Raw genomic sequence first — 26,904 nt, 5'->3', positions numbered from 1 at the left:
TAAGGGCTGATGTACAAACTCGTCTTGCACTACCGGACAGCCTTCTGCATTGGTGCGGTTCTGATGATGGGCAGTGATGGGTGCTGAATATAGGGAGGCGCGTCTCTTTAGGGGAATATGAGAGCACTTTGATGACGGAGGTCTAGTGATAATGCTAGAGGTCTGGCTAGAGGTAACTGGTCGCAGCTGAATTCTTTGAACCTCTTAGCAGACAGGGTGAGAGGACGGGTCACTCTCTGTGAGTAGCTCTCTAGACACAGGCCTTCCTAGGATACATCCTGAGAATCGGTTTTGAAATAAGCAGACGTAGGTTTGTTTAATAGCCTCTTGTTGAACTACCTCTATGCGATGTGAAACACCTATCAAATGACCTGTAATGTTGCATCAGAAAAGGTGAAAAACTAAAATGTAATTTTGTTTATCCTAGTTGCATATCCCCAGACTGTGAGTAGGCTTGGGTGGAGTTTGCTACAGAACTCCACATAGTGCCCAAAAAACTCTGCCATGTTACGTGGAGTTCTGCAAGCTGCGGAGTGAGATACAATGTGCTATTCGTGCTGATTGTTAGAGCCGGTTGTTTGTCCCACGCTGTAACATCAGCGTGAACGACATCGCATACAGCACTAGAGGGCGTTGCTTCTTTCTGCCGCTCGAGTAGATGTTCTATTTGAGCGGCAGCTTCCTGAACGCGAGCGGAAGGTTTTTCATCGCGAGCTGCCGTGACCTGCCGCTACTGCTTGTGTTGAGAAATCACGCCGGGAGGTTGTCTGGAGTGAGAGTTTTCTCGCTCGCACTCAACTTAACAATGGCGAGCCGCTTGAGAGAAAAAACTCCGCTCTGCGCTGCTACGTAGAGTTTTTCAGAAATGAGTAGGAAAAACTCCACAAACTCCGCAAGCGGAACAGAATTTCATGCCAAGGCCTAACTGTGAGGCAGGTGGAGGTTACCTAGCGCCTGAAAGGTGCCTATTCAAATACTGTTGGCACTTTTCCGTTCCTGCATTCCTAGTATTTGGGGTTATGAGATGTGAGCCAATATCTGGTGAGAGGTTTTTACTTGTATGACGGACTCTCTTCAAGTCCTTACCCCTCCAACAAAGTGATAACTTCCCAATCGTGGGAGCTGTTGCTGCACTAGTGTTTAGCATCTGTTTTGGTGGCTCAGAGTAGCTCCCATGACAAGCCCGACCTCATTAACTACCTCCTCCCACCCCAGGGCATCTAAGTGAGCCAATCTACAGGTGAGCGTTGGATGTCCCAAATATCAGTGCCGCTCATGAGATTCCCAGTCTCCAGCACTAAATGAACCCTTGTGCCGCTTGAGATGGCATCTGTTTTAACTCAAGTGTTGTCCTCCTATCAGAGTCTGGATTGAGGAGAAAAGGAGGCCATGACGAACATGATCATAAAAGGCAGGGGAACCATGGCCTTCCACCACGCTGAGCCCCGACAAGGTGTAACCATATCTAGACACCTTTTGGAAGCCATAGGCAATAGGTTAGGGGCAACCATATGCAGAAACATCATACAAGGGTCAAATATTGTATTCAGATCTTAAAGTTTGCAGTTTGCCCTTTATATTATATGCAATGTAATCAGTATGGACACAAGTTACAAAATAATGTTACCTCCAAAGATCAAGTGATATAAGTGTTTTATTTATAGGTTAGTTTTCTATTTATCTAAGTTCTGTCAGAGTCTAAGGAGTTTTATAAAGTGTAGCTGAGGTGATATATGGATTCTTTGTGCACAGTATAGTAAGATCCGGTGCTTCAGGTCCCTTCCAGAAAGTCTGTGGTGCCAGAAGACGACAGGTGGCCCCTGGCAGGACGCACACTGCGGCAGGGCCCGGCTTACTCGCTGGAGACCAAAGGTCCCCTTGGTTTGAAGGTTTCCAGGTTTTTTTTTATATTTAGTTCAGTACACTTTGGATGGGATGGGTCCTCCAGTTTTTATGTCTGGCCAAGAGACAGCTTTAATTGTTTAGCCTGCCTCATGTGATAAAAAAAATGAATAAAAATACATACTATAAATAGAAGGGCTTTGGGCCATCCATTGGTCCACCCAGTACAGCACATGTAACATGAGGCAATGGGTCTTCCTCCTACACACATTGGCTCACTTTCACTGTGAGTGACAGCATTTCACATGCTAATGTGCACATCAACTAAAAAGAAATGTATTTTAGTGCCAGGGCTGGTGAGCAATACTTAATTTTCCACTGCTTTAAAAAAAAGGTAGTTTTGCCTTATTTATTTCTATATTTGTAGTCATGCCACCATCTCAACAGTAATGAAAAGCCAATAGTACATTTATGTGCACCAATAAAGACATATTTTCCTATAATGTGCATGAAAACTAAACATGTTTTCTATTAATGTTCTGACTACAGCAGTCTGCTACGAAGGACCTATATTATTCTATTCAAACTACATGAAATTGTTCATTCTTTTTACTGAACCTTTTTACACCATACAGGGCCACATATAGGCTGGAGCATGCTTTTTGTGGCATAGGTTTCCAATAAACAATAAAATAATGATCCATCGCACAAGCTTGCTAAGCCAGCCTTACTGGCTTTCTCAGTGCTTATTTGTTTACTGGATTTAACTTTTAACGGGGCTCGTGCTCTGTACAGCGAGTGTGACTGGTGTGCGCGCACTGTGTTGGCGGGTCTTGTCCAGGCACTATCCCCATCTGGTAATGCCCCGGTTACTTACCGGTAATCTTCATTACTCCGAGTCCATGTCTTCCGGCTCCACACAGAACTCCAAGTACAAAAACAGCGCTCTAGTCTCCCTCTCCCTCCTCCAAGATGGCCCCCAGTGGCTCCAGCCAATCCCATAAAGGGACACAGAAGCACCAACACGACCTGAAGAACCAAGCCGCAGACATGAAGCCACCACCAGGGCCGGGAGGGAAGGGAAACTATACTGTGGCGAGGAAGACATGGACTCGGAGTAATGAAGATTACCGGTAAGTAACCGGGGCATTACCTCCTCGTCCTGTCTTCCTCGCCACAGTAATCACATATGAGCCGATACCAAAGCAATCAGCTTCATGTAAGGAAATAGACTACACCAGCAGTGCAGTGAAAACATAGTTTAATATACAGAGGTATAGCAACAAAAAGGAAACCTCTGAAGGAACCCCCGCTGACAAAACAGAAGAGGCAAAAGAAACAGAACCCCCACCCCCAACCTGGAGGCGGTAATGGGACATGAAGGTATGCGGGGAAGACCACGTAGCACCCCTGCAAACATCCACCAAGGACACCCCTTTGAAAAAAGCCCAGGATACATCAACATAACTGGCGGAACGACCTGAACAGGAAGGGAGGGGACCACAGAAACCGAAGCATAGGCCAACATAATGGCCTCCTTAATCCAACGACTGATCGTGGAGAGGGTGGGCTTCAGGCCCCGACGTGACAGACCAAAATTGACAAACAAGTTGTCCACATTACAAAAGGAAGACGTGCGTGACAAATAAATCAATAAGGCACGACGAACATCCAAGAAGCGCAAAAGGGATTCCTCAGCCGAGGACGGATCAGGACAAAGAACCGGAAGAACCACCTCAGCAGACCGGTGAAAATAAGAATCCACTTCAGGAACAAAGGTAGGATGAGGGCGCAAGACCACACGGTCTGACAAAACCAACAAAAATGGGGCAGAACGAAGGAAAGCACCCAACTCACCCATACGCCTGGCAGAAGCAATTGCCACAAGAAACACCACTTTGAGTGTCAAAAACTTCAAGTCCACCGACTCCAAAAGCACAAAAGGAGCCAACTGCAAGGAACGTAAAACCAAAGGAAGGTCCCAAGGAGGAGGACACCTGATAGGACGGGGGCGTTGGAAAGAAAGAGACTTAAACAGCCAAGCAACCAATGGAGAAATTGAAACCAAAGGTAGGACATGAAAAGCCCGAACGGCAGCCCATTGAGCTCAAAGAGTCGAAAAGGCCAAGCCCAACACAAACCCATCATTCAGAAAATCCAGAACGCGAGCCGGATCCAAAGAATCCAAAGACAGCCCACGACCAACACACCAAGAAGCAAAATTATCCCAGTGCGTGGCGTAGGACTGAAGCGTAGAAGGCCGTCGGGACTGTTGAATGACCCCAGCCACAGTCACCGAACAACCCTCACGAATCAGAGAATCCCTCCCAAGAGCCAGGCCCGCAAACCCAGGGACCGGAACACAGGCAGAGGAAGAAGAGGACCCAGCAGAGGATAGGGAACGAACGGCAATGCCCACCCCGGAGACACAGCCAATTCCAATAGAAGGGGAAACCAAGGGCGACGGCTCCAACAAGGAGCAACCAGAAGCACAAAGGACCCCTCCCTCTTGATCTTCCGCAACACAGCAGGGATCAGGGGAACAGGGGGAAATGCATACAACAGACCCTTCGGCCAAAAGAACGAAAGTGCGTCCACTTTCCAGGTATCCTGGCAAGGCAAAATCGTGCAAAAGCAAGGGAACTGGGCATTGTCCTGGGAGGCAAACAGGTCCACAATCGGACACCCAAACATCGTCCGCAACCTCTGGAACATCCATCGCGTGAGGGACAAGGACCCCATGGAAGGAAAAACCCGGCTCAGACAATCCGCCACCGAATTCTCTGCACCAGGCAGGTAAATTGCAGATAGGGACTCCAGATACAACTCCGCCCAACAACAGATCTGGCGGCTGAGGCAACTGAGGGAGCGAACCTTGCACCCCCCTGGATGGGTCACAAAAGACATGACAACCAGATTGGCCGTTCGGATCTGTACGTGGTGACCCCGAACAAGATCCGAGAAATCCAAGAGACCCAGAAGGACAGCCTTCAACTCCTTGTAGCCGGAGGAACACGACAACATCGACTGAGGCCAAACCCCCCGAGTCGTTGAAACCCCCAGAGTAGCACCCCACCCCAGCAGGCTGGCATCGGTAGTGACCACTCGGGTGGGAACAATCAGAAAAGGGCGGCCCTTGGACAGATTCCCGTCGACCAACCACCAACTCAGGACCACCCGAACAGCTACCGACTTAGGAACCAGAACCCCCATATCGAGGGAACAGGGGTCCCAAAGCGACAAAATGTGGGACACCACCGGGTACATGTGGAGGCGAGCCCACGGGACAGTCAACAACGATGCAGACATCAGACCCTGAACCCTCAACCACAGGCTCACTGGATGAGAAGGCCCTGACAACAGGGCACGGATAGCAGACATTAGGGATAGAATTCAGGGAGGGGGCAGGAACACCATCCCCAACTGAGTCTTGAACAGAGCCCCAATGAAAGTCAATACCAGCGCAGGAACCAGGGAGGACATCGGCACAATCACGAGGAACCCATGATGCTCCAGGACATGGCATACCCACTGGACATGCAACACCGCCTCAGGAAGATAAGAAGCAGAAACAAAAGTCGTCCAGATAAGGAAAAACACTGACGCCCTCCCCATGCCAATGTCCAATAAGAGGAGCCAGAACCTCAGGAAAGAACCTGGAAGCAAAGCAGAGCCCAAGGGTCAGTACCAGGAAACGGAAATGACGACCCAGCACGCAAAACTGGAGAAAACCCTGAGAGGCTGGATGAACAGGGATATGCAGACAATCATCACACAAGTCTATTGAAGCAAGGAAGACACCCCGAGACCTCGGAGGAAGGATCAACCGAAGCGAAACCATTTTGAACTACATGTGAGGGATGTAAGCATACAACCACTTCAGGTCCAACACCGGCCGAAGAACCCCAGTGCCCTTGGACATCAGGAACAGGACGGAATACACACCCCAACCCCAATCGATCGCGGGGAACCGGAATCACCGCCCCATAGACCACCCGGGAATCGATGCCGCCCCAAAAACGCCAATCTCCTCACAGGGTCTCCGGGACAAGGCGTGGCCCCGAAACAGACCAGGGGAGTCTGGGAAAACCCAAGACTAACACCCTCCGAAACCACTCGAAGAACCCGCATGTCCGACACAGTCTCACGCCAATAGTCCATGAGTCAAGGGAGACGACCCCCAACCGGGCCGACACCAGGAGAGAGCCCTACATGATTAGTAAGTGGTAGCGGAGGAGGCAGAAGCACCAGAGAACCGGGACTCGTCAAATGAAGGAGTACCCCGGCCACGCCCCCTTCCATGAAAGGGCCGACCATCCAAGAATGACCAACAGCACTCAGGGAACCAAAGGCATGGAAGCGATCAGTACGCCCAGGAGCCAGGAACACACGGTCCTCCACAGTCAACTCCACCATGACATCCAAAGGAGGATCAAACAACTAAACACCCGAAAAAGGGATCATCATCCGGAGAATATACAGCGCAGCACCAACCATCCAGGAGCGAAGAACAAAGGAAAAACCTCAGAAAGCAGGCGCACCCGCTGCCCCAACCTCGCCAGAGTAGAAGAATAACTACCCTTTGAACCAACAAGCAGTCATCGACCAAAATACTCAAAGCAAAGGCCGGATCGCGTAAGACGAATAGGCATCACCCCGGATAGAAAAACAACGCAGCTGCAAAAGTGCGCTTCACCGCACCAACCATCACTCACAGCAAATACCCGCAGTGGGTATCGTGTACACAAAACGTGAATACGAACCCCAGTCTACATACTTCCATACATGTATCCATATTAAAACAGAAGAATGTATAGGCAAAGAATCAGGCACAGGGCGCTGATACCGCGAAAACAGATCGTCCACTAGATCCACCAAAGATGCAGGAAACACCAAGTTCACATCGACAGAATCAGCAGCAGTAGCGTCATCCACCTTCGCCTCATCATCAGGAGGAACAGGCACCTGACCCTGCAATGCCGTAGCCATAGCAGAAGTAATCAAAGCTGCAACACTTCAAAAGAATGAATTGCCACCACCGACCCAGAAGTCCCTTGCAAGGTCCCAGGAGCAGGAAAGTCTAGAGAACCACGCCCCTTCACATCCACACACGAGTGGACGATAGGAGTCAACGCAATCAATGAACAGGACATCATGCCCGTCCGAAAAAGGCCCCGAGGTTGCTAGGCAACCACATAAATCAACCCACGCATGACCCCAATAACATAAATGCATTGAAGAAGAGCCGCGCGCATGCGCAAAAAGACAGCCATATACCGCCTTGCGTGGTCTGAGAAATCCGAAAGCTGAACGCAGCTGAAGAATATGCCCAGCACAGCAGCAGGCAAGGAATGCGACCGGGAGCCTCCGGCTCCCACAGAAAGCACACCCGGCCCCGTCAGCAGGTAGGGAAATGCGACCGGGAGCCTCCGGCCCCCACAGCAAGCACACCCGCCTCGGCAGCAGGGAGGGAAACGCGACCGGGAGCCTCCGGCCCCCACAGCAAGCGCACCCGGCCTCGGCAGCCGGTAGGGAAAGGCGACCGGGAGCCTCCGGCCCCCAGAGCAAAGGCACCCGACCGCGCAACGCCCGCTCAGCAGAACGCGCGGTCGGAAACAAATTTAAAACGGCTTCCAGGAACCCATGCGTCCCGCAAAACAAGCCGAAATAACAAGCCCTGAAGTCCGCTAAAGCAGGACGAGAGGCAATAATGGCAAAAGAAGGGGGCAAGAAATTTTAAAATTACGAGCAAAAATGAAAAACACAATTCACAAAGTGCATAGAAAAACAATACTAGCACAACACTACTACCCCCAAACTCAATACCAAAAGGGCAGAAGGGGACAGCTCAAGCAGGATCCCAGCCCCACTCACCTGACCAACAGGTAACACAGCACTCGGAGGAGTGCAGAAAAAAAGAACAGGTCGTGTTGGTGCTTCTGTGTCCCTTTATGGGATTGGCTGGAGCCACTGGGGGCCATCTTGGAGGAGGGAGAGGGAGACTAGAGCGCTGTTTTTGTACTTGGAGTTCTGTGTGGAGCCGGAGGCTCATATGTGATTACTGTGGCGAGGAAGACAGGACGAGGAGGTAATGAAAGTGGTCCTTTCAAGTGTGTATCCCTCCAGGAGGAGTGGAAAGCACAGTGTGTGTGACGCGTTGTGATGCTGCTGGGCAGTAATGTTGGCAGCAGGGCACATAAAGTGCAGCCCAGCCCTGCTGCCACTGCTCTGTCCCCAAAGAGTAGACGCTGCGCGTCAGGCTTCCTTGCCATGTCAGCATTGCTGTGGCCAGGCCTGCTCAGCGGCTGCAGTGCACATTGCGTTCTTTGTGAGCTGCCCTGTAACAGCCAAAGCGGCTTCCGTCTCTAGAGAACTTCCTCTGAAATGCAAAGCAGTTGTGGGGAAGTAGGTGCGATTATCTGCTCTCATTCAAGCAGAACAAACTGTACCATTGAAACCGGAAGTACTGACAGGAAGGGGAGGCATTCACTTAACATGAAAGTCTCGCTCCCTCTCCCCAGCCATCATGCACCGCGCTCTCGCTCTCTCGCTGTACCCGCCACCCCGCTCTTTCCCGCTTTCTCATTCACTCTCATTCTTTCCTCCCCTCACCCTCTGGCTGCTCTATCCTCATTCACCCTCTTTTTCCTGTTTCTCCAGCTCTTTTGCTTTTGTTTTCTCTTTTGTTCTGTTCATATTCTCTCAGTGTATATCTTTTTTCTGTGTCTTTCACTTTACCTCTTTTTTTTATGTGCGCTCCCAATTGGTGCAGATTGCAGGCAGAAGCATAATTAAACATTGTTGCTGCTGGTGCAGGCGGAGGGGTTGGTCACGGTTTTCTTTAATAAAAGGGGCCAGGGGCAGGGTTTGAGCCGAGGAGCCCGGTAGAGATCTAAGACTAAGCCCTAGCTGGGAAAGGCGCAGCTGGACCAGATAGGGGCCCGAGGCAAACACCCCCGTAGGTGGGAAGCCCTCTCTCTCCTGTCGCCAAGCCAGCGAAAGAAGGGGCGACCAGGATTGGTCGCTCCAAAATGGCCTACCGCCCACACAATCAGGAGAGAGTTGGCAAGCGGCCGCGTCCACCTGGGAGGGAATGACCTGGCAACTATCGGTAGGAGGGGCCTCTTGGAAAAAATGCAGGCCGGCCTTACAGCGATAGCAAGGATAGTGCGCCTGGCGGAGGTGATCTTTTTGGAGATAATAGTGCGCAAAGCATGAAGGGGGACGTGGATTTAGGGGCGGTGGAGAAATCCAGACGTAAGCTGAATATTAACTTGGCTAAGTTGTGTATGGCCAACGGCTGGGGGTTCATGAGACACAGGTTCATCTACTTGAGGACCCCGGGGTATCATCTGGACAACATCGTACACTGGACGGGGGTAGGGATGGACATGTTCCTGCTAAAAATAGTGGGGGTACTAGAACAGATGGGTTTCTCGTGAGGTAGGAAGAGGAGAGAGAGGAGGGGGAGCTCTCGCCGATCGTTAAACTGGAGGGAGCGTGGCGGAAGAAACTAAGAAAGATATACAAAAGAGAAGACTCACACAGTGCCCTTGGGATGCCTCAGGGCAGGGGCACAAAGGGAGCGGAGAACGGGAAGCAGCCACAGACAGAGTAGATGCGACGCTCCCAGAGGGCCCTTGGGATGCCTCACGGCAGGGGTGCTGAGGGAGCAAAATGACAGGAGGTAGCCACAGGCAGAGTAGATGAGATGGTCACACAGGGTGCTTGGGATGCCACATGGCAGGGGCCCTGAGGAGCAGACGAGCGGCCAACAAAGGGTCCAGGGCAAGCGGAACAGCACTTGCAGCCCGGGCAGGTCCTTACGGACACCCACAAAATTCGGTAGCAAGTTGAAGCCTAGAACCGCAGACACAAAGGCCCTGACAAAGGGGCAGCCCCCGCAAAATACACTTGTCTGGGAGCACATCACCACAAGGAAGGTATAAGACAATCACAGAGAATATGCATTATCATGGATGGTATGAATGATGAATGACCATAGAATTGCAAAATGTACAACCAAGTTATGTTTGAATAAACTGCGACCTTTTGAGGCACCAAATCACGTTGTCAGCGGTGTCATTGATGGTAAAGGGATGCCGTTTAAGTGGGCAGGGGGCGAGAGGGAGACTCGCCCCTGGGAGGGGTTTGCTCTCTGAGGTAAGGGCGGGGTACGAGGGTGTCTGCAGGGCCAGCAATATTGTGAATAGGTTTGAGACGGTGGTGGTGGTGGGTCAGTAGAATGGGTTTATTTCGGTTTTCATGTAAGGAATTTCAGTTTTACAATGTTTCTTCATTGGTGTAAAAAATGTGCCTTGAGTCTCAGCCTCAACCTTGAGTGTCACTGAGACCCTTAAAAAGAGGTGGTTGATTGTAAATATGGGTGGGCCACCACAGTCTACTTCACGCCATCAAAATGTTAATAAGCTGGGCCTGGCTGGACCTTTTCATTTAGTTTTTCCAAAATCGAAATATTACATGTGAAATTGTGGAATATTGGGAAATGGTAGGAAGCAAAGAAACCATTTCAAAGTTTTTAGACCTACAAAGTGAAGATAGCTCTCCAGAGACCGTCAGGCTGAAGCCAGAGACTAGGTGTCGTCTCTGGGCTTACGTCTAGGTCTGATATCTGCCTTACAAACAGCTTCATTTGTGCCATCTCAACGACATGGCCAGTGTGTCACAGCCAAGGGAGTTACATTTCATGCATGTATACATTAACATCAGTAGAGCAACCACCTGGACCACAACACATGCTTTTCTGCAAGTACCAGTAGCATCAGTTCCAGATCTTACGTCAGTGTTTGAAGGAGGTTCTGCACAACATATTCACTGCACTCGCGGTTACTGCTACCGCCCCCCCCCCCGCCTCCCGCCCCCACTAATTATCTGCATTGTAGTCTTCCCATGAGTAAAGAGTCTTATGGCTCATGTGGTATAGTATAGTGCCATCTGCACTCTTATTTCTTATTCCCCTCCAATCTGATCTCCACATCTGTGGCACAGTTCTCCCGCTAGCTGGTACTCAGGATTTCCTGGTATTGATCATGTAGGCACATGCATGCGCCCTTGCCTTCCCAACTTATTAGCTTTGATGCATGAAAAAAGTCTTTAGATTAATAGAAAATTGACCATAGCAGATTATTAACCAAGTCCTATCTTAATATTTGTCTTGAAAGCTAATGAAATTTTGTATCCAATGCAATTAAGAAGGCAATATCCACCGAAAAGATTTGAGTTGCCTGTCGGTGATATGGATAGACACTGCTCAGCACAATCTGAGTAAAAAGTGCAACACACACACAAACCAATTCTAAATCCTGTGATGTAACTATTTTTTTCAGAGTGAAGCATCAAGTGGAATATCTGGGGCTGAAGGAAAACATCCGAGTGAGGAGAGCAGGCTACGCCTACAGGCGGGTGTTCAGGAAGTTCTTGGAGAGGTGAGGCACCAGCTGATACACACTGACTTCTATGGCTATCACAGCTCTGACTCCAAAAGGGGCATGTTCGGCCAGAGGTCTCGCCTCTGCTGGATGCAAATGTGTTCCTGTTCTTTGGGCTGGGCGAGCTGCAAGTGGATGCTAGTTCAGACTACAGGTAAAGAGTTTGTATGGGTGCTTGGCATTGGCACAAGTCTTTGCATTGGCAGGACGTGTGTGCGCCATCCTGGTTGACTTTCTATTCGAGTGGCGGCTTTCTATCTGCAAGTGGCAGCTTTCTTAATGCGTAGCGACCTGCTGCAGCTGCCAGCTCGAAAAATCTTGCCGCGAGTCGGTCTAGTGTTTGATTCTCTTGATCGCCAACTTACCGTTGGCGAGCCGTATGTGAGAAAAAACTCCGCCACACGGCAGTTGGCAGATAGCGGGCATTGGTGCACGTACCTTCCTGCCTTTGGTGGACCTGGGCACAGAGGAGTGGAAGGCTGGTGCTGGGTGTCATTGACGCTCTTTATCTGCAGTGCCTATGTAATATTTTCTTTCTTTAAGCCAGTGGTTCAGAGTTTGCATTTACGCAGTGGCTGCCCTGATGGGTACAACAAATAGGAGAAGAGTGCATTTTTCAACTATTACTGTTTTTTAAAAATCTTTTTATTTAACAAGCTCAATCAACATTGCATAATTACATATATCCATCTGTATGCAAACATCAAGGACACTTTGGCAGTATATATACATCACAATGGTTTACATAATCCCAATTTTCTTGAAAGGGGTCATAATGTGGGATGCGCCCGTCTCCTCCCTACAAAACCTGTGGGCTAACCGCCACACACCCTAAAATAGATAGGTCTGAGCATCTGAGGCATTGGGTCACTTTATATACCTCTGTAATTTCGCTATGGGGACCAAATTCAGCTATTACTGTTGAGCGAACAGGCTTTCAAAATGACATTCTTTAAATACAAGTCCTATCACTCTGAGAGCGCCGCACTCTCGCTACCTTGTCGTTTCCCGAAGCAGAGAGAAGGTTGCACCCTTCAGAGTCGGACAGAGCTGCCACATATAGAAGTCACAACACAACACAACTTTGTTTCAGTCGCTATCAAACGTTTTCTTCTTACAGGTGCTTAATGAATAATCTGGGAAGGTTTTTTTTGCAGTGACCTCTTCAAAGGTATATACTTAGCAATCCATGCCAGTCTAGAGAACAGACTGCACAGGCTGGGCAGTCGAACACGCCTCAAAGCCCTTCGGCACATACATCCATTCTCATAGTAGGCTTCTAAGGTCCCTGAATGTGATTGGCCACATTCTGTAGTTACATTAACCAAGAAGAATCATTTGAAAAACAAATATTGAACAATCCAAGTCCTGCCAACCTACCCCAGCCGTACACCAGCGGTCAATACAATCCCCAATCTTCACAGAAAGGGTGCCAGGCTCCAGAGGTTCTACCATGCCCTGCACTGGGTGCAAGTGTGCTATGCAAATGCAGGTAACATAGCATAACGAATGCATGGCAGGGAATTAGTACCCACTGAGGAAGAAGCAGGAAGCAGGAGAACTACTGACTTTTCTTTCTTTGTTCCCTAAATATGGCTCTTCCACGCTTTATCCCTTTTTATACTTTCAAACCAATGTATGAGCCGAAGAGATTTGGCTCAGACTCCTGTACTTTGTAATATTAAATAAGGTAATTCAATCATTTATTCACTCGCCTGCCTCCCCATTCGCTTCCTATTGCTCAGTTTTATATGTATTTCCTGTAAACCAGCGCATCTACGTCGTTCATTTAAAAGACAAGAGAAATATTTATGTAAATAGAGTGAAAAACAGGAGCAAAAAAATGAACAGAACAATACAGCTGACCTGTATCCAAAAACACAAAGTAATGTAGCTATCAGTCTCACTAATGTTTTCACATCATATATATATGTGTGTGTGTGCGCGTGTGTGTGTGTGTGCATGTGTGTGTATGTGTGCGCGTGCGTGTGTGTGTGCGTGCGCGTGTGTGCGTGTGTGTATAGAATGTTCTTCAGTACACCATACTGGACAATAAATGTTGTACCGTGGCTGAACTTAGATGACTTTCTTGTCTATTCCTAACCCTTTCCCTCGGTTTCCTGCAGTGACAAGAGTCGATGCAGACAGGCTCTAATCCGTGTCTGTCATCCTTGTGCTTGAGTTCCTACACCTAATCCTCATTGAAGGATTGATGGCAGTAATGTAAATACTGCACTCTATACATGCATTATGACTTAATCTCTTCTGATCTCACATGAGTGTCCTAGCAGGATACTTACAATCCGCATGTGTGATTGCAGGATATAAAAGCAAATGTAGCGGCTTTAGAATCTCTATTAACATCTTAAATTTACATCTGAAAACTCTGTCTCCAGATGTGATCTTTGAAAGCTTCTCCTAAGCTGAACCAATGGCAAGGTCCCCTCCGCGCACTGTATAGCTCTTAAAGTACATCCTGGCTGGAGAGCTTACTACTTGTCAGGACAGAGCCTTACCACGCGAAGCCCCAAAAGGATACGACTTATCCAGCTGCAATTTTGTAAAGGGTACTCCCAGAACATATCTACCAAAACAGAGCATCATATGTCACTTGAGGGCGAACCTATGAGTCTCATGTTTCCTTAAAGTGGATAATTGATACTTATCCCGTGTTTTGATATCAATCGTTTTCCAGTCGGCCAATGCAGCAGAGCTTGCCCGTTTGATGTTTACGCCTGTGGCACCCTTGATATATTTATATCATCTGTTTACTCACGCTCGCCTGTTCACTCACTCCTTCACCCACGCATGCTGATGCACAACCACTTACTGTCCTGCGCATTGTGATCCCCAGCTGCTATAGAGCAGGATTCATGGAAAGTAGTCTTATATGTGACATGCTACGAAGCAGTTACTTTCTTATTAGCCCCATCTGTTGTTTGTGGTATTTTGAGAGTTTGGGAGCTTTTGGGATTGTGATCAATCTGTTTGCTGTGTTTGGGGCCCGTCAGTGTGATCCACTTGTAGAGAGTTATGTCAAGATACTGTCAAATATATAGTGCGGGAGTAGTGCCGCTTTACTATCATGTGGTTTTATTGTAAGTGGAAACGATGCATGGATTGGGGCATATGGTGGATGATGGCCAGTGTCGTGTGGGGTGCATGATTGGCAGCGGCCTGAACATACATTGGAAGAAGACGGGTGTTATATGTGATGCATAGTTGGAAGGCAGTTGGGTGATTGAAACATATGGTGGACGGTGTCCAGTGTTGTGGAGGGGTGCATGGTTGATGGCAGTTTGGGTGGATTGAGGCACAGCTTGAATGGTGTTCAGCGTTGTGTGAAATGCATGTCTGGTGGATTGAGACAAATGCTGGGTGGTGTCTGGTGTTTGTGATGCATGTTCAGTAGGGGGATTAGGCGACTGAAGACATCTGTTTGTTGTTATCCATGGTTGTAAGAGATGCATGATTGGCAGGATGCTGGATGGATTGAAACATATATTGGGTGATGTTTGGTGTTGTCTGTGATGTGTAGTTGGGAAGGGGTTATATGGGTTGCGACACATATTGGATGGTGTCCAGTGTTGTATATGGTGCATGCTTGGCAGAGCGTTAGGTGGACTGAGACATTGTTTGTGCCCAGTTTTACAAGGGGGGTTTATATGTATTGAGACATGTGTTGGATAGGGGATCGATGTTGTCTGTCATGCATGTTTGATGGGGTTGGGTGGATTGATATATAGGTTGGATGGTAATGTAATGTATGTGTTCTTGTATGTGTTCTTGTAAAGCGCACTTCTGCCCTGAGGCGTCGTGGCACTGTAGACCGCTGGGGAACCCGTCCTGGCTATCCCTGTGAGATGGTCCCTACTGGGTATCTCCAAGGTGAAACCAGGCATCCCCAGCGAATGTGGGGGGCCGTTGTAGAGATGAGGCAAGCTAATGCCCAGAGTTGCAGAGTGTGATCCCTGGTTAGAATAGGCACCGAGGCGAGAATTATCGAGTCCCCACTGACCCTGGTCCGCGACCCTGCCGCGTCGGGAATTGAACCCTGGTCCCGGGCCGTTCTCTGCTTCCAGGTCTGCCGCCTCTAACCAGTGAGCCACACCACTCCACATGGTGACCCATGTTGTGCATCATGGCCCTCAGCTGTACTGGGAAAGAAAATGTGTTGCATATAGCAAGGACACATAAATAATTCTAGCAAACGTGCATTGTTTCAAAGGCAAGGGATAGTTTGTAAGCCTATTTTAACATGCCTGCATCCACGTTTACTGTTACATTTTATCCCACTGCAGAGATTTAATTTCAGGTTTGTTCAGATTTTACTTTGTTAGGACCACTCAGCAGCACTGATGTAGAATCAAGGGACCTAGGATGTGTTTCTTAATGTGGCCTATGTCAGGGATGTGTTGGTGTCATGAATAATGGTCCATAACGCGCTTTATGTCACTGCAGCTGCTGCTTATTGCATGTTCTGTCACTGGAGCTACTGCTTATCGCATGTTGAGTCGCAGCAGCTACTCCACGCGACTGTACATGCGACTGTAGGGTGTTGGTGCTCTTGCAAGCCACCATTATAGTTCCATTGTGATTTGTTTTCGATTTCTAAATACTGTGTCGTGCAAGTAGGTACATTTTCACCTCTTCGAAGGTATATTCATCTTGTGCAATGGAAAGATATCTATAAAATGAACTTTAAGTACAAAAATCTTTAACTGCTGAGTTTTGGGCATGGACATGCTGCGATGTCATGCATTTCTGTTTCCAGGTTTGGATTGGTTGTAAGACAAGGAGACGCATACACACACAGCAATGGTGTCTGATCCAGGATCACTGTGTCGCCGTCATACGAGCGCGAGACACGAGTCTGGGGTCGGATTCGGGTTTAACACCGACAGTCTTTGTAGGTAAAGTTGGGCCAGCACGAGGGTTGGGCAGGGCAGGAAAGGCGTGCCCCCCAGAGCTGTTTTACTTTGGAACTTCCTGGCATTTCTGTAACTTTGCAGAATGGTGCGCTGAATGGGCCTTTTTGTGCTCAAATGTATACTTCCATGAACAAGTCCCTGGTCTCTGTGAAGGGCCTGTGTGTTGAGAAGGTCAAGCAATCGGTGGGCTGAGCCCTCTCCTCCCTCTCACAGGAAGTCCCTGAACCAGGAACCTAAAGGGAAGCTTTTTGAAAGGTGTCCATGCTAGCATAGCCTCAGTGAGCACTTCGTGCCCCTTACAATAACAACATAAAAACTTGGGGTGCAGAAGTAGAGGAGTTGTTTGATTACCTAACATAGTCAACTTTATTTATACATATAATAGGAATAAATACCCCCTGCCTTACATTATAGGGATATGGTATAAAGTGCCTCCTTCCTTACATTATAGGGATATGGTATACAGTGCCTCCTTCCTTACATTATAAGGATATGGTATAAAGTGCCAGCCTTCCTTACGTTATAAGGATATGGTTTAAAGTGCCTCCTTCCTTACATTATAGGGATATGGTATAAAATGCCTCATTCCTTACATTATAGGAATATGGTATTAAGTGCCTCCTTCCTTACATTATAGGGATATGGTATACAGTGCCTCCTTCCTTACATTATAAGGATATGGTATAAAGTGCCAGCCTTCCTTACGTTATAAGGATATGGTTTAAAGTGCCTCCTTCCTTACCTTATAGAGATATGGTATAAAGTGCCTCCTTCCTTACATTATAAGGATATGGTATAAAGTGCCAGCCTTCCTTACGTTATAAGGATATGGTTTAAAGTTCCTCTTTCCTTACATTATAGGGATATGGCATAAAGTGCCTCATTCCTTACATTATAGGGATATGGTATAAAGTGCCTCATTCCTTACATTATAGGAATATGGTATAAAGTGCCTCCTTCCTTACATTATAGGGATATGGTATACAGTGCCTCCTTCCTTACATTATAAGGATATGGTATAAAGTGCCAGCCTTCCTTACGTTATAAGGATATGGTTTAAAGTGCCTCCTTCCTTACATTATAGAGATATGGTATAAAGTGCCTCCTTCCTTACATTATAGGGATATGGTATACAGTGCCTCCTTCCTTATATTATAAGGATATGGTATAAAGTGCCTCCTTCCTTACATTATAAGGATATGGTATAAAGTGCCTCCTTCCTTACATTATAGGGAAATGGTATGAAGTGCCTTCTTCCTAACATTATAAGGATATAGTTTAAAGGGCCTCCTTCCTTACATTATAGGGATATGGTATACCGTGCCTCCTTCCTTACGTTATAAGGATATGGTTTAAAGTGCCTCCTTCCTTACATTATAGGGATATGGTATAAAGTGCGTCCTTCCTTACATTATAGGGATATGGTATAAAGTACCTCCTACCTTGCATTATAAGGATATTGCTAGTCACTGAGGGGGTCCCTTGATCATGCAGAGGAATAAGACCACAGGCCCCATGAAACTTAGAGGGGATTTTCAATGTCCTTTTAACGTACTCTCAGTGCGTAATTTGTGTCGGTGGGGGCCACAGCTCTTATTTATTGGAACCAGCAATTATTCTTCCTGTACCAAATATTTACTGAGTGCAAAAGAGGAAAACACTCAAAATAGCAAGATGAAGGAAGCAAAAGGCGCCTAAAGCGTCACAAAGGAAGAAAGCAGGAACCTGCAAGAGTAAGTAAAAGGGGCAGTGAGTGTCTGGTAGTGGAGTAGAGGCTACCAGCCTTGTTATTCTGCATGCTTACATGTATATACACTGTTCTCTAGATCTCTTTCTTTCACAAATTAAGCATTGCGTGCTGCCAAGGGTGTTTATTCCTTATGAAGCACGATCACACCATCACCCTTTCCACAAACTGAGCACCAGAAGTCAGCAGTGAGCACTCAACCTCCTGAGCTATCTTACTGTGGCAGAGTACACATGTAGGTGATGGAGTACAGCCATGAGATAGTTGGTGAGGTCAGTACACGGAGCGGAACTGCACAAGCCACCCTACAGCCCAAGGCAAACAGGCCACTCTCTTTGTACAGGACAAATACACAGGACCTAGTAATATAATCTAGTTTAAACTTAAATCCGGGTTTAAGTTTAATTATTGCATGTCACAACATGCCACCTCCGCACCAAGCACAGCTCTTACAGAGGGTTCTAAGTAGGCCTGGGCATAGTTCGCTGAGTTTTGCTACGCGGAACTCTGCGGAGTTACAAAAACCCTCTGCAAAGTTCCGCGAGTGGCAGAGTGCAGTGTGAACTGAAGTTTGTGCTGGTATAACTGCCGCTCGGGTAGAAATTCTACCCAAGCCGCAGCTCGTGCTCGGAACCTACAATTCACGATCGCGATTTTACCGTTACCAGAAAAAGCTCCGCTGCACATTGCGAAGCGGAGTTTTCTGAACTCCCCAAGCTCTGCGGAGTGCAGAATACTCTGCAAACTCCGCGAACGGAGTGAAGTACACCACCCAGGTCTAGTGCTAACCCCCACACATAGGAATGACCTTCATTGAAGAGTAGCAAAGATTATCCCTCTGTGTGGAAAATGCAACCATATTCCTATCGATGCCCAGGCTGCTGGCGCAAACCGCCTCTTAGTTCCCATGTTGAGTAATTACCAAAAATAAAGAGACGGGCGCTGGAAGCAGGAGTCAAGAGCAGAGTTTATTACTCATGAGGAGAGCCAGTCATTTCGGACACGAAACACAGTGTCTTTCGGGAGGTGCTCTAACAAGTGAGCTGAGACTCTGGCTTTTTATACTCTACAGAACACATGATAACACAATCTGGACGGTGTGACGCAAAAGGAAAGACATCCCCATAATCCTCGTGGTGATCCTACCCATATACATTCACAATGGGGGCCCTTGACCTGCTGATAAGAGGGGAGGTCAATCACGCAACTGAGTGTTTTGCAGGATGTGTACGCCTGATCATAGCCCAAGGGGTGGGGGTGGCTAAGACCAATAGAGGATCCTTTGAAGAGGAGTGACTTCATACAATAAGGGCAGTAAATGGTATCTCCTGGCTCAGGCGATGGCCTCGGACATATGTGGTCAGCCGGACTCGGGGAAAAAGGGTCATCAAAGGAGTGGTATTAATGCCGCGTGGACAATTGAGTGCGGAGGGAAGGCTTGTCAACAGAGGGGCATTCATGGAAGGGAAGGAGGTGCTGGTCAGGCGCGGCCGTGACCCTCAAGGACAGGGCTCTGCGTAAGAAGAGGGTTTATGACTTGTTTACGTGAGGAGAAGGGAGGGGTAGCCAGGGTGGACACAAGGACAGAGTCACACAGAGAGCGAGAGAGATCTTATGACCCGTACATGAGAGCGGGGGCAGTCAGGTGCAGCTGGGGGAGGGCTATGTCCGCTAAGGCAAAGGATGCCTCTCCAAGATGGAATAGGGGGCTTTGTGCGAGTCAAGGGGGAGAGCTGCCTTTCACAGCGGGGTCGTGCAGAGGGAGAGGGCTTCATGGTTTATGCATGTGAGGGAGAGAGAGATTTTGAATACACGCGGAAGGGGAGCCAGTGATTCTAATCTTAGGCGGGCAAAAGGGCCAGGGTGCCTAAAATGGCTGTCATGTATACACGGGTACAGGCCTTTGCCGGCAGTAGGATGTAGTTAAATGCTTTACGGTATTTAGGATATGCGCAGGAAGAGGAGTGGGAAAAGGGAAATGAACGTTGCTTATGTACATCAATATGTCTATTTTTCTACAGTCGCCCCTTTTTACATAGCAAAAGTTCATTTTCGTGATCGATGATGGTACATATAAACAGGGATGGTCGCAGAATTAGCATTGTCAATATTAGCATATGGTATATAATCGTGGACAGTTGATGTGTTTGGCAGAATACGGCACATAGGAGATTGCATTTGTCGAGTTCCTATCATTTCAAAGCACTACATAGCATAAATGTCTCTGACTAAAAATGTAACCAATGAACAGTTTTGACCAGGTTGATGAGAGCGGAATTTAGCTCAAATACAATATTTCTTCGTCCCAGTGTCTTTTTGTCAGTGAGCCATCACTGGTAGGCTCTAGTCCAAGTACTTTCGTTGGCGCTGTTGAGCACCGGCGGTGGAGCTATGGGTCCAGCTCTGTTCTATCCTTTCGCGTTGCAGGGTGCGGTCAGTCTTCTGCTGTTAGACCACAGTCCTGTTCCCTAAACAATCCGGTTGGCGGCGCCTTATGCTCGGCGCCCACAGTTCTATGGCAGCACCCTATTCCCAGTGGAATGCAGTTCGTTCCTTTTGGCAAAAAGTCACGTGGAGAAGAGGGTGTGTGTTGTTCAAAATAGTCGATAGGGGAGAGGGTGGAGCTGGGTCAGAGTTCCTGGGACACGCAAAAGGGACCAAGGGAGCAAAGGATAACAAGCAGGCAGGCCCGTCAATCGGGCCCAAAGAAGGGGGACGGAGACTCCAGGCACGCGTGGGTTCAGCAGACGGAGGGCTTCAAGGCGGCCCACCGTTTTTCATTTTCCACGTTGAAATTGCGGTCTCGTCCCGTATCCTGTTTTTCTACGGCTCCACCTTTGGTCGAGGTCACACGAGTCCCAAGATCCGCAGCTAGGCTGTACGTCACTTCCGACCCATCTCCTTCGGTGATCGTGAATCTTTGAATAGGTACAAGACAATGTTTCAGTGAAATGGCAAAAGAAGATATCTATGCATGCTGAATTCCTCCCTCAATTATACGCTCATTGGTCACAGTCAGAGGTCCATTACCAAGCAGTGCACGTGTCAGTATTCCTACTGGGCTCATGGCAGGTCTATTCATCGTCTTATTTATAAATCAAGTGAGGTTCCCATCAACTGTGCATTACATCATATTTAGCATTTTACAGAACATTTCCCATCAGGACTGGCTATCCTTTTTGAACAGGGCGGGGGGTGCTATTATCGAGAGTCAGGCAAAACAGGGTCTTCTCGAGGGTCAACAACTACTCATGTGTATCAAGTTTATATTCGGGACAGCAATTGGGGTTTACCGAAAAATGGGGCGGGGATGCTTCGGGCGCTTGCGCTTGGGTGCAAAAAGGGGGTGGGGCAATCCGGGCGCTGGGAGTTCAATCTGGTCGTTGGCGTTCACCTCTGAAGAACAGACATAAGGTGCCATTGACATACAGTTCCCCTATAAGTGGCCAGATTTGGGGGACTTTAGTCGTCTTACCTGTCCTTTCTTTCTCAGCCAATTCAAGTTCATTCATTTTTGCAGAAAGGAGAGGCAGTAATATGGCGAGATACAATTATTTTAAGTTTCGGCCAATTTTCGCTGAACACCTTTGCGTTCAATATATATCAAATTAGACTGATGCCGGTGGGGCACAATTTTACAAACGAAAGAGAGAGAATAGGCAGACTCTCATAGAGAGTGAGAGTCGCCAGCAATCTAAACGAGCCATTCGGTACACGTATGACATGTAGGGAGAGAGAGAGAGAGAGAGAGAGAGAGAGAGAGACGTGTACAAAAATAGGTCATTTAGTGCGCTCACAACACGGAACAGCAAAGGTTAGGTAACATGCAGATACAGACAGAGGGAAGACATAAATCCGTACATTATACACAAACTCAGACAGGGAGGACGGCACATGTATTACACATATATAAGACATTCACGACAAGACAGGAAACAATTGTTAGCCTACAACATCTGTTTTTATCCGTATATCCTACGTATCTTTACTATCCTGTTTTATCTATGTGCTTGCTCTTTCTACCCTTCCCCCCTTTCCCTTTCTCGCTTGTCACGCCTGCGAGCGTTCCCAATTACCAATACTCACACCTCGGCTGGTCGATCAGTGATTAACCTGGTCGTGCTAGTTACCCATGGTTGGATCTTAAGCCATTTTTCTGTTCCCTCCTGTGGTGGGAAGTTCTCCAGGCTGAGGCAACGGCAAGCATTGATCGGGAGAACAGTCGGGCAGCTTGGCTATATCTATAAGAGTGTGAGAAAGGGGGTAGTGCATTTTGAACATCAGCAATATTTCTAACTTCCTAGACGGGAGGCGCCGTGGCAACCCTTACCTGTATAATTTTTTTTTTCTTTGTCCTTTCCCTACCTAGTCAAACGTCCAGTTACATTATTTAGCACGTCATTTCTAGTCAATTTTTCCTCATTCAGTACTTGTCCAGTTCCTATGTCAGTCCATCCTCTCAGTCGCTATGTCCTAAGGAGGAACAGTCATGTTAAGCCTACGTCTTTAAAAAGTTTATCTGTTATAACGACTAAACACAGATTTCCCTTTTTCCCTTCTTCGTCGGTGGTCCGACCGTCGCTCTTCCATACTTCAGTCGACGTTCTGACGTGACCTGCAGAAGGGAGGAAAAGAAGGGGTAGAGGGGGGGGCAGCATTCAAAGCACATCATCATGCAGTAGTTCGAAAATGTTTTACCTACCATATACTCGCCCTATCTCCTCGTACCGCATTCCCTTGCCCCTTCGGCATTTCAGCCCAGAGGGACCAGTGGTGTCATATAGATAATCATTGACGATCTGAGTATCTACATGAGCCACCCGGCCGTAACCGTCTTTATCGGGTGCAAGGGTGACGGTCAGAAGGCATTTTCTGCGGTGTCATTTTTAAGGGTATCTGAAAACACTTTTCCGGTTGCTTGTGGCACATAAGGTAGCTGCCAAATATCTGATCCCTTTTGATCTACATCCATCATCATACTTAATCTTTGCTCGCAGTAGTAAGGCATTACAAAACTTATTAATGCAACTGCAACGACCATGTTTTCCCCTTCAGAATACTTTTAATAAACGGAATTGGTAGCAGTTCATTTCATAAAGTGCAGCAGTGCAAATAAGATCGTATTGAAATTACCTTACAGAGCAGACATGATGCATGTCAAAAATTCATTATTAATCAATTCATAATTCATTATCCAATACTCATTCTTTATCTAGATTACACCAATTCATTTTCCAACTCATAATCAGTACCCACTCTAAGTCAATTCATTGTCCAAGCACATGCTCAATATCCTTCATATCTACTTTCATTATCCAAAACGTTATATATATATATCTCGGGGTTAAAAAGTTGCAAGGTCATGGTACAATAAAGTTCATTCAAAAAAAAACTCTCATTTTGTGTCGGCGCCATTTTGGGTGGGGTCAGGCGAGTTCCAGCACAGTCAGGATGTCTCTAGTCTTGCATGGTTGGCCCAGAGCCTTCCGTTAGGAATTCAAAAAGTTTCGTGCTATAAGGTTAACAGTCTAACAATATGGACCATGAGTCAAAGAGTGGGAAGGGCGGCAACAATTTTCCTACCGGGTCATCCTGGTGTTCCTCCGGAACTGAACAAGTCTGTGCCGTGGCTGCATTTTAGCCAGTTCTAATCCAAGGCTGGCGCCGGCAGGAGTTGCACCGATGTCGTGGTTCCCGGTGAAGGGGGCGGGGGCACCCATGCAGGGGGTCGGGGGCCCCCCGGCTCTTATAGAATCTTCAAGGTCGAGGAGAGGCGATATGGAGCGAGTGCCCGTCCTGGGCAGAAGACCGCTTTATGATGTTGACCCTCTTTAAGTAAGAGTATTGGGGTGTCGCTGGAAGCCTCCACCTGGAGGGAGGTGGGGGAGGGTCGTTCGCGCCGCCTCCCCCTTCCAGCGACCCCGCGCCGTTCCCCGGCTCCGTCGTCTTCGATATCGGCCATGCCAGCCATTGATGATGGGGGGGGGGTGGTCGGCGGCTGAGGCAAGACAGCCCCCCCCCCCCCACTTTTCTGACATGTGGCGGGACTACCTCCAACCCTCCGGGGAGCTTGAAATGTGGCAGGGCGGCCTGTACCTATGCAGGCGGCGGCATGCGGTGAATTTGGCATCTGGCAGGACTACTTGATTTGCCGCCGTTTTCGCCTTGGCTTCGGCCTTTGGCAAGCAGGCAATGGCATGCGGCGAATTTGAAATGTGGCTGGACTACTTGATTCGCCGCCGTTCTCGCCTTCGGCTTCTGCCTTCTTCGTGGGTCGGACCAGGCGAGAGACAGAAGGGGGGGGGGTGGTCGGTGGCTGAGGCAAGACAGCCCCCCCCCCCGTGGCCTGCAGGGCAGCGGAAGAGGAGAGAAGGAGAGGACTCTGCCATTCTTTGGACCGCCTGCCCAACATCATCTCCTCCCGATCGTGGTCAGGCGGGACCCTCGTTCCTCGAGGCCTCGCCTTCCGGATGGGCGTAACTGCGGACCTGTTGCACTTCGGGAGTTTTCCGGAATGGGGGTAGGTATCTATTTGATTGTTTCTATTTCATGTGACCGTTATTTGGGCGTGGCGGGCAATGAGGCAGGCATGTTGGGAGCAGGAACAGGCAGTGAAGCCTAGCTGCCTCGTGGCTATTTTTGCTGTCAAACTTTTCGCCATTTTATATTTCTTGTTACGAACTATTTCTAATGTTTCTTATTTTTAGTGAAGTCAAAAGCTCATCAGGGGGTTACTGACTTAGCCTGATTTCCTTTTTTATTTTTCTTTCTCTTCCTTAGCGTGTTTCGAGCTAAAGCTTTCTGTTAGTAGGGAACGGTGATCACTTCATATTTTTATGTGTCCTTTTCACTGGGGGGGGGGGTGGTACATCTGGACGGACCAGACGAGTCCCCTCCAATAAATGGTCCGGGGTGGAACGAGATTATCGATCAAAAGGGGAACATATATTCCTTCATTAGGGTATCATCCTGGACGGACCGAGCGATGTACTTCCATTTACCAGGGTAGCCTCCTGGACGGACCAGTCGGTCTATTTCTACTAAATGGCCCATGAGTAGAGAGCATATGTCCTCCATAAGAGTAGTCTCCTGGGCGGACCATGCGAGCTACCCCACAATAACCAACCAGTGGGGAGTGGGTAGGACTGACGAATTCACAAAGGGGCATAACCTACCCTTTTCTGCTTGCAAAGACTAGATAGAATATCTCTATTCCACGTTGTTTGCAGGCGGAAAATACCTCAAACGAAACAATGCCTGGAACAACAATGTCCAGGTTTTCAATCAATCAGTGGGGAGAAAAACAGGCATGACGGATTACAACGGGGACAAAAGTCTGCATTACCTGCCCTTCGCTATCCAAAAAGGAAGACAGAATATTTCTACTCGTCTCAGTTTGTAGACAGGGAAGATCTCAAAAGAACAACAATCGATTATTAATCGACTTCAAACAATCCAGTGGGGAGAAAGGTAGGCATGACGGCTTAATACCGGGGACAAAAGTCTACATTACCTACCCTTCTCTATCTGCAAAGAGGGACGACGTTCCTATTCGCCGCTGTTTGCAAACAGAGAATGTCTCGTTCTCAAAAGAGAACCAATATGTCAAGTAGCCCTCAGAGCTAAATGAACCAATACCAACAATGCCAGTATACAAATACCGGTTTTCAATACAAACAATCAATCAATCAGGTGGACAGAGCCACCCTACCAATCAGGCGTAAAAACACCCTACTTAATCTTACCCGGACCGGACCATACGGATAGTTCTTCGACTTCCTCCTCCAGCGCCCGATCGTTCTCTTACTCCATGTAGCATTCCTGTGGGATTCCAGTCAGGACAATAGGTCACTTGAAGAGAGGTCCGTTCAGAATTGGTGAAGTTCTGTCGATCGGCCGCCGGGCGAGGGCCCTCTCAAGGCAGGCATGCCCCGATCATTTAGACGTTCACTTCTTCGTCTGGATCTCTCTTACCGAACCCTATGTCACTGATGGACCCCGCGTTGGGACGCCAATTGTGGAAAATGCAACCATATTCCTATCGATGCCCAGGCTGCTGGCGCAAACCGCCTCTTAGTTCCCATGTTGAGTAATTACCAAAAATAAAGAGACGGGCGCTGGAAGCAGGAGTCAAGAGCAGAGTTTATTACTCATGAGGAGAGCCAGTCATTTCGGACACGAAACACAGTGTCTTTCGGGAGGTGCTCTAACAAGTGAGCTGAGACTCTGGCTTTTTATACTCTACAGAACACATGATAACACAATCTGGACGGTGTGACGCAAAAGGAAAGACATCCCCATAATCCTCGTGGTGATCCTACCCATATACATTCACAATGGGGGCCCTTGACCTGCTGATAAGAGGGGAGGTCAATCACGCAACTGAGTGTTTTGCAGGATGTGTACGCCTGATCATAGCCCAAGGGGTGGGGGTGGCTAAGACCAATAGAGGATCCTTTGAAGAGGAGTGACTTCATACAATAAGGGCAGTAAATGGTATCTCCTGGCTCAGGCGATGGCCTCGGACATATGTGGTCAGCCGGACTCGGGGAAAAAGGGTCATCAAAGGAGTGGTATTAATGCCGCGTGGACAATTGAGTGCGGAGGGAAGGCTTGTCAACAGAGGGGCATTCATGGAAGGGAAGGAGGTGCTGGTCAGGCGCGGCCGTGACCCTCAAGGACAGGGCTCTGCGTAAGAAGAGGGTTTATGACTTGTTTACGTGAGGAGAAGGGAGGGGTAGCCAGGGTGGACACAAGGACAGAGTCACACAGAGAGCGAGAGAGATCTTATGACCCGTACATGAGAGCGGGGGCAGTCAGGTGCAGCTGGGGGAGGGCTATGTCTGCTAAGGCAAAGGATGCCTCTCCAAGATGGAATAGGGGGCTTTGTGCGAGTCAAGGGGGAGAGCTGCCTTTCACAGCGGGGTCGTGCAGA

The 26,904-nt window shown here is 48.2% G+C and overlaps 1 protein-coding gene across 2 annotated transcripts in view; it reads left to right on the top strand.

Moving 5' to 3' along the window:
* The window catches only part of MYO1E (myosin IE), a 635,008-nt gene that overhangs the window by 473,130 nt on the left and 134,974 nt on the right, over positions 1-26,904 (top strand). For both annotated transcript variants that reach the window (XM_086959387.1, XM_086959385.1), the window contains exon 18: positions 11,190-11,288. In XM_086959387.1, the coding sequence (XP_086815513.1) occupies positions 11,190-11,288 (99 nt within the window). The remainder of the gene's footprint in view (positions 1-11,189; positions 11,289-26,904) is intronic.

Source organism: Lissotriton vulgaris, chromosome 2_2, assembly GCF_964263255.1.
Source record: "Lissotriton vulgaris chromosome 2_2, aLisVul1.2, whole genome shotgun sequence".
NCBI lineage: Eukaryota > Metazoa > Chordata > Amphibia > Caudata > Salamandridae > Lissotriton > Lissotriton vulgaris.
The sequence above is the reverse complement of the archived record's forward strand: the minus strand, read 5'-3'. Positions and strand labels throughout refer to the sequence as shown.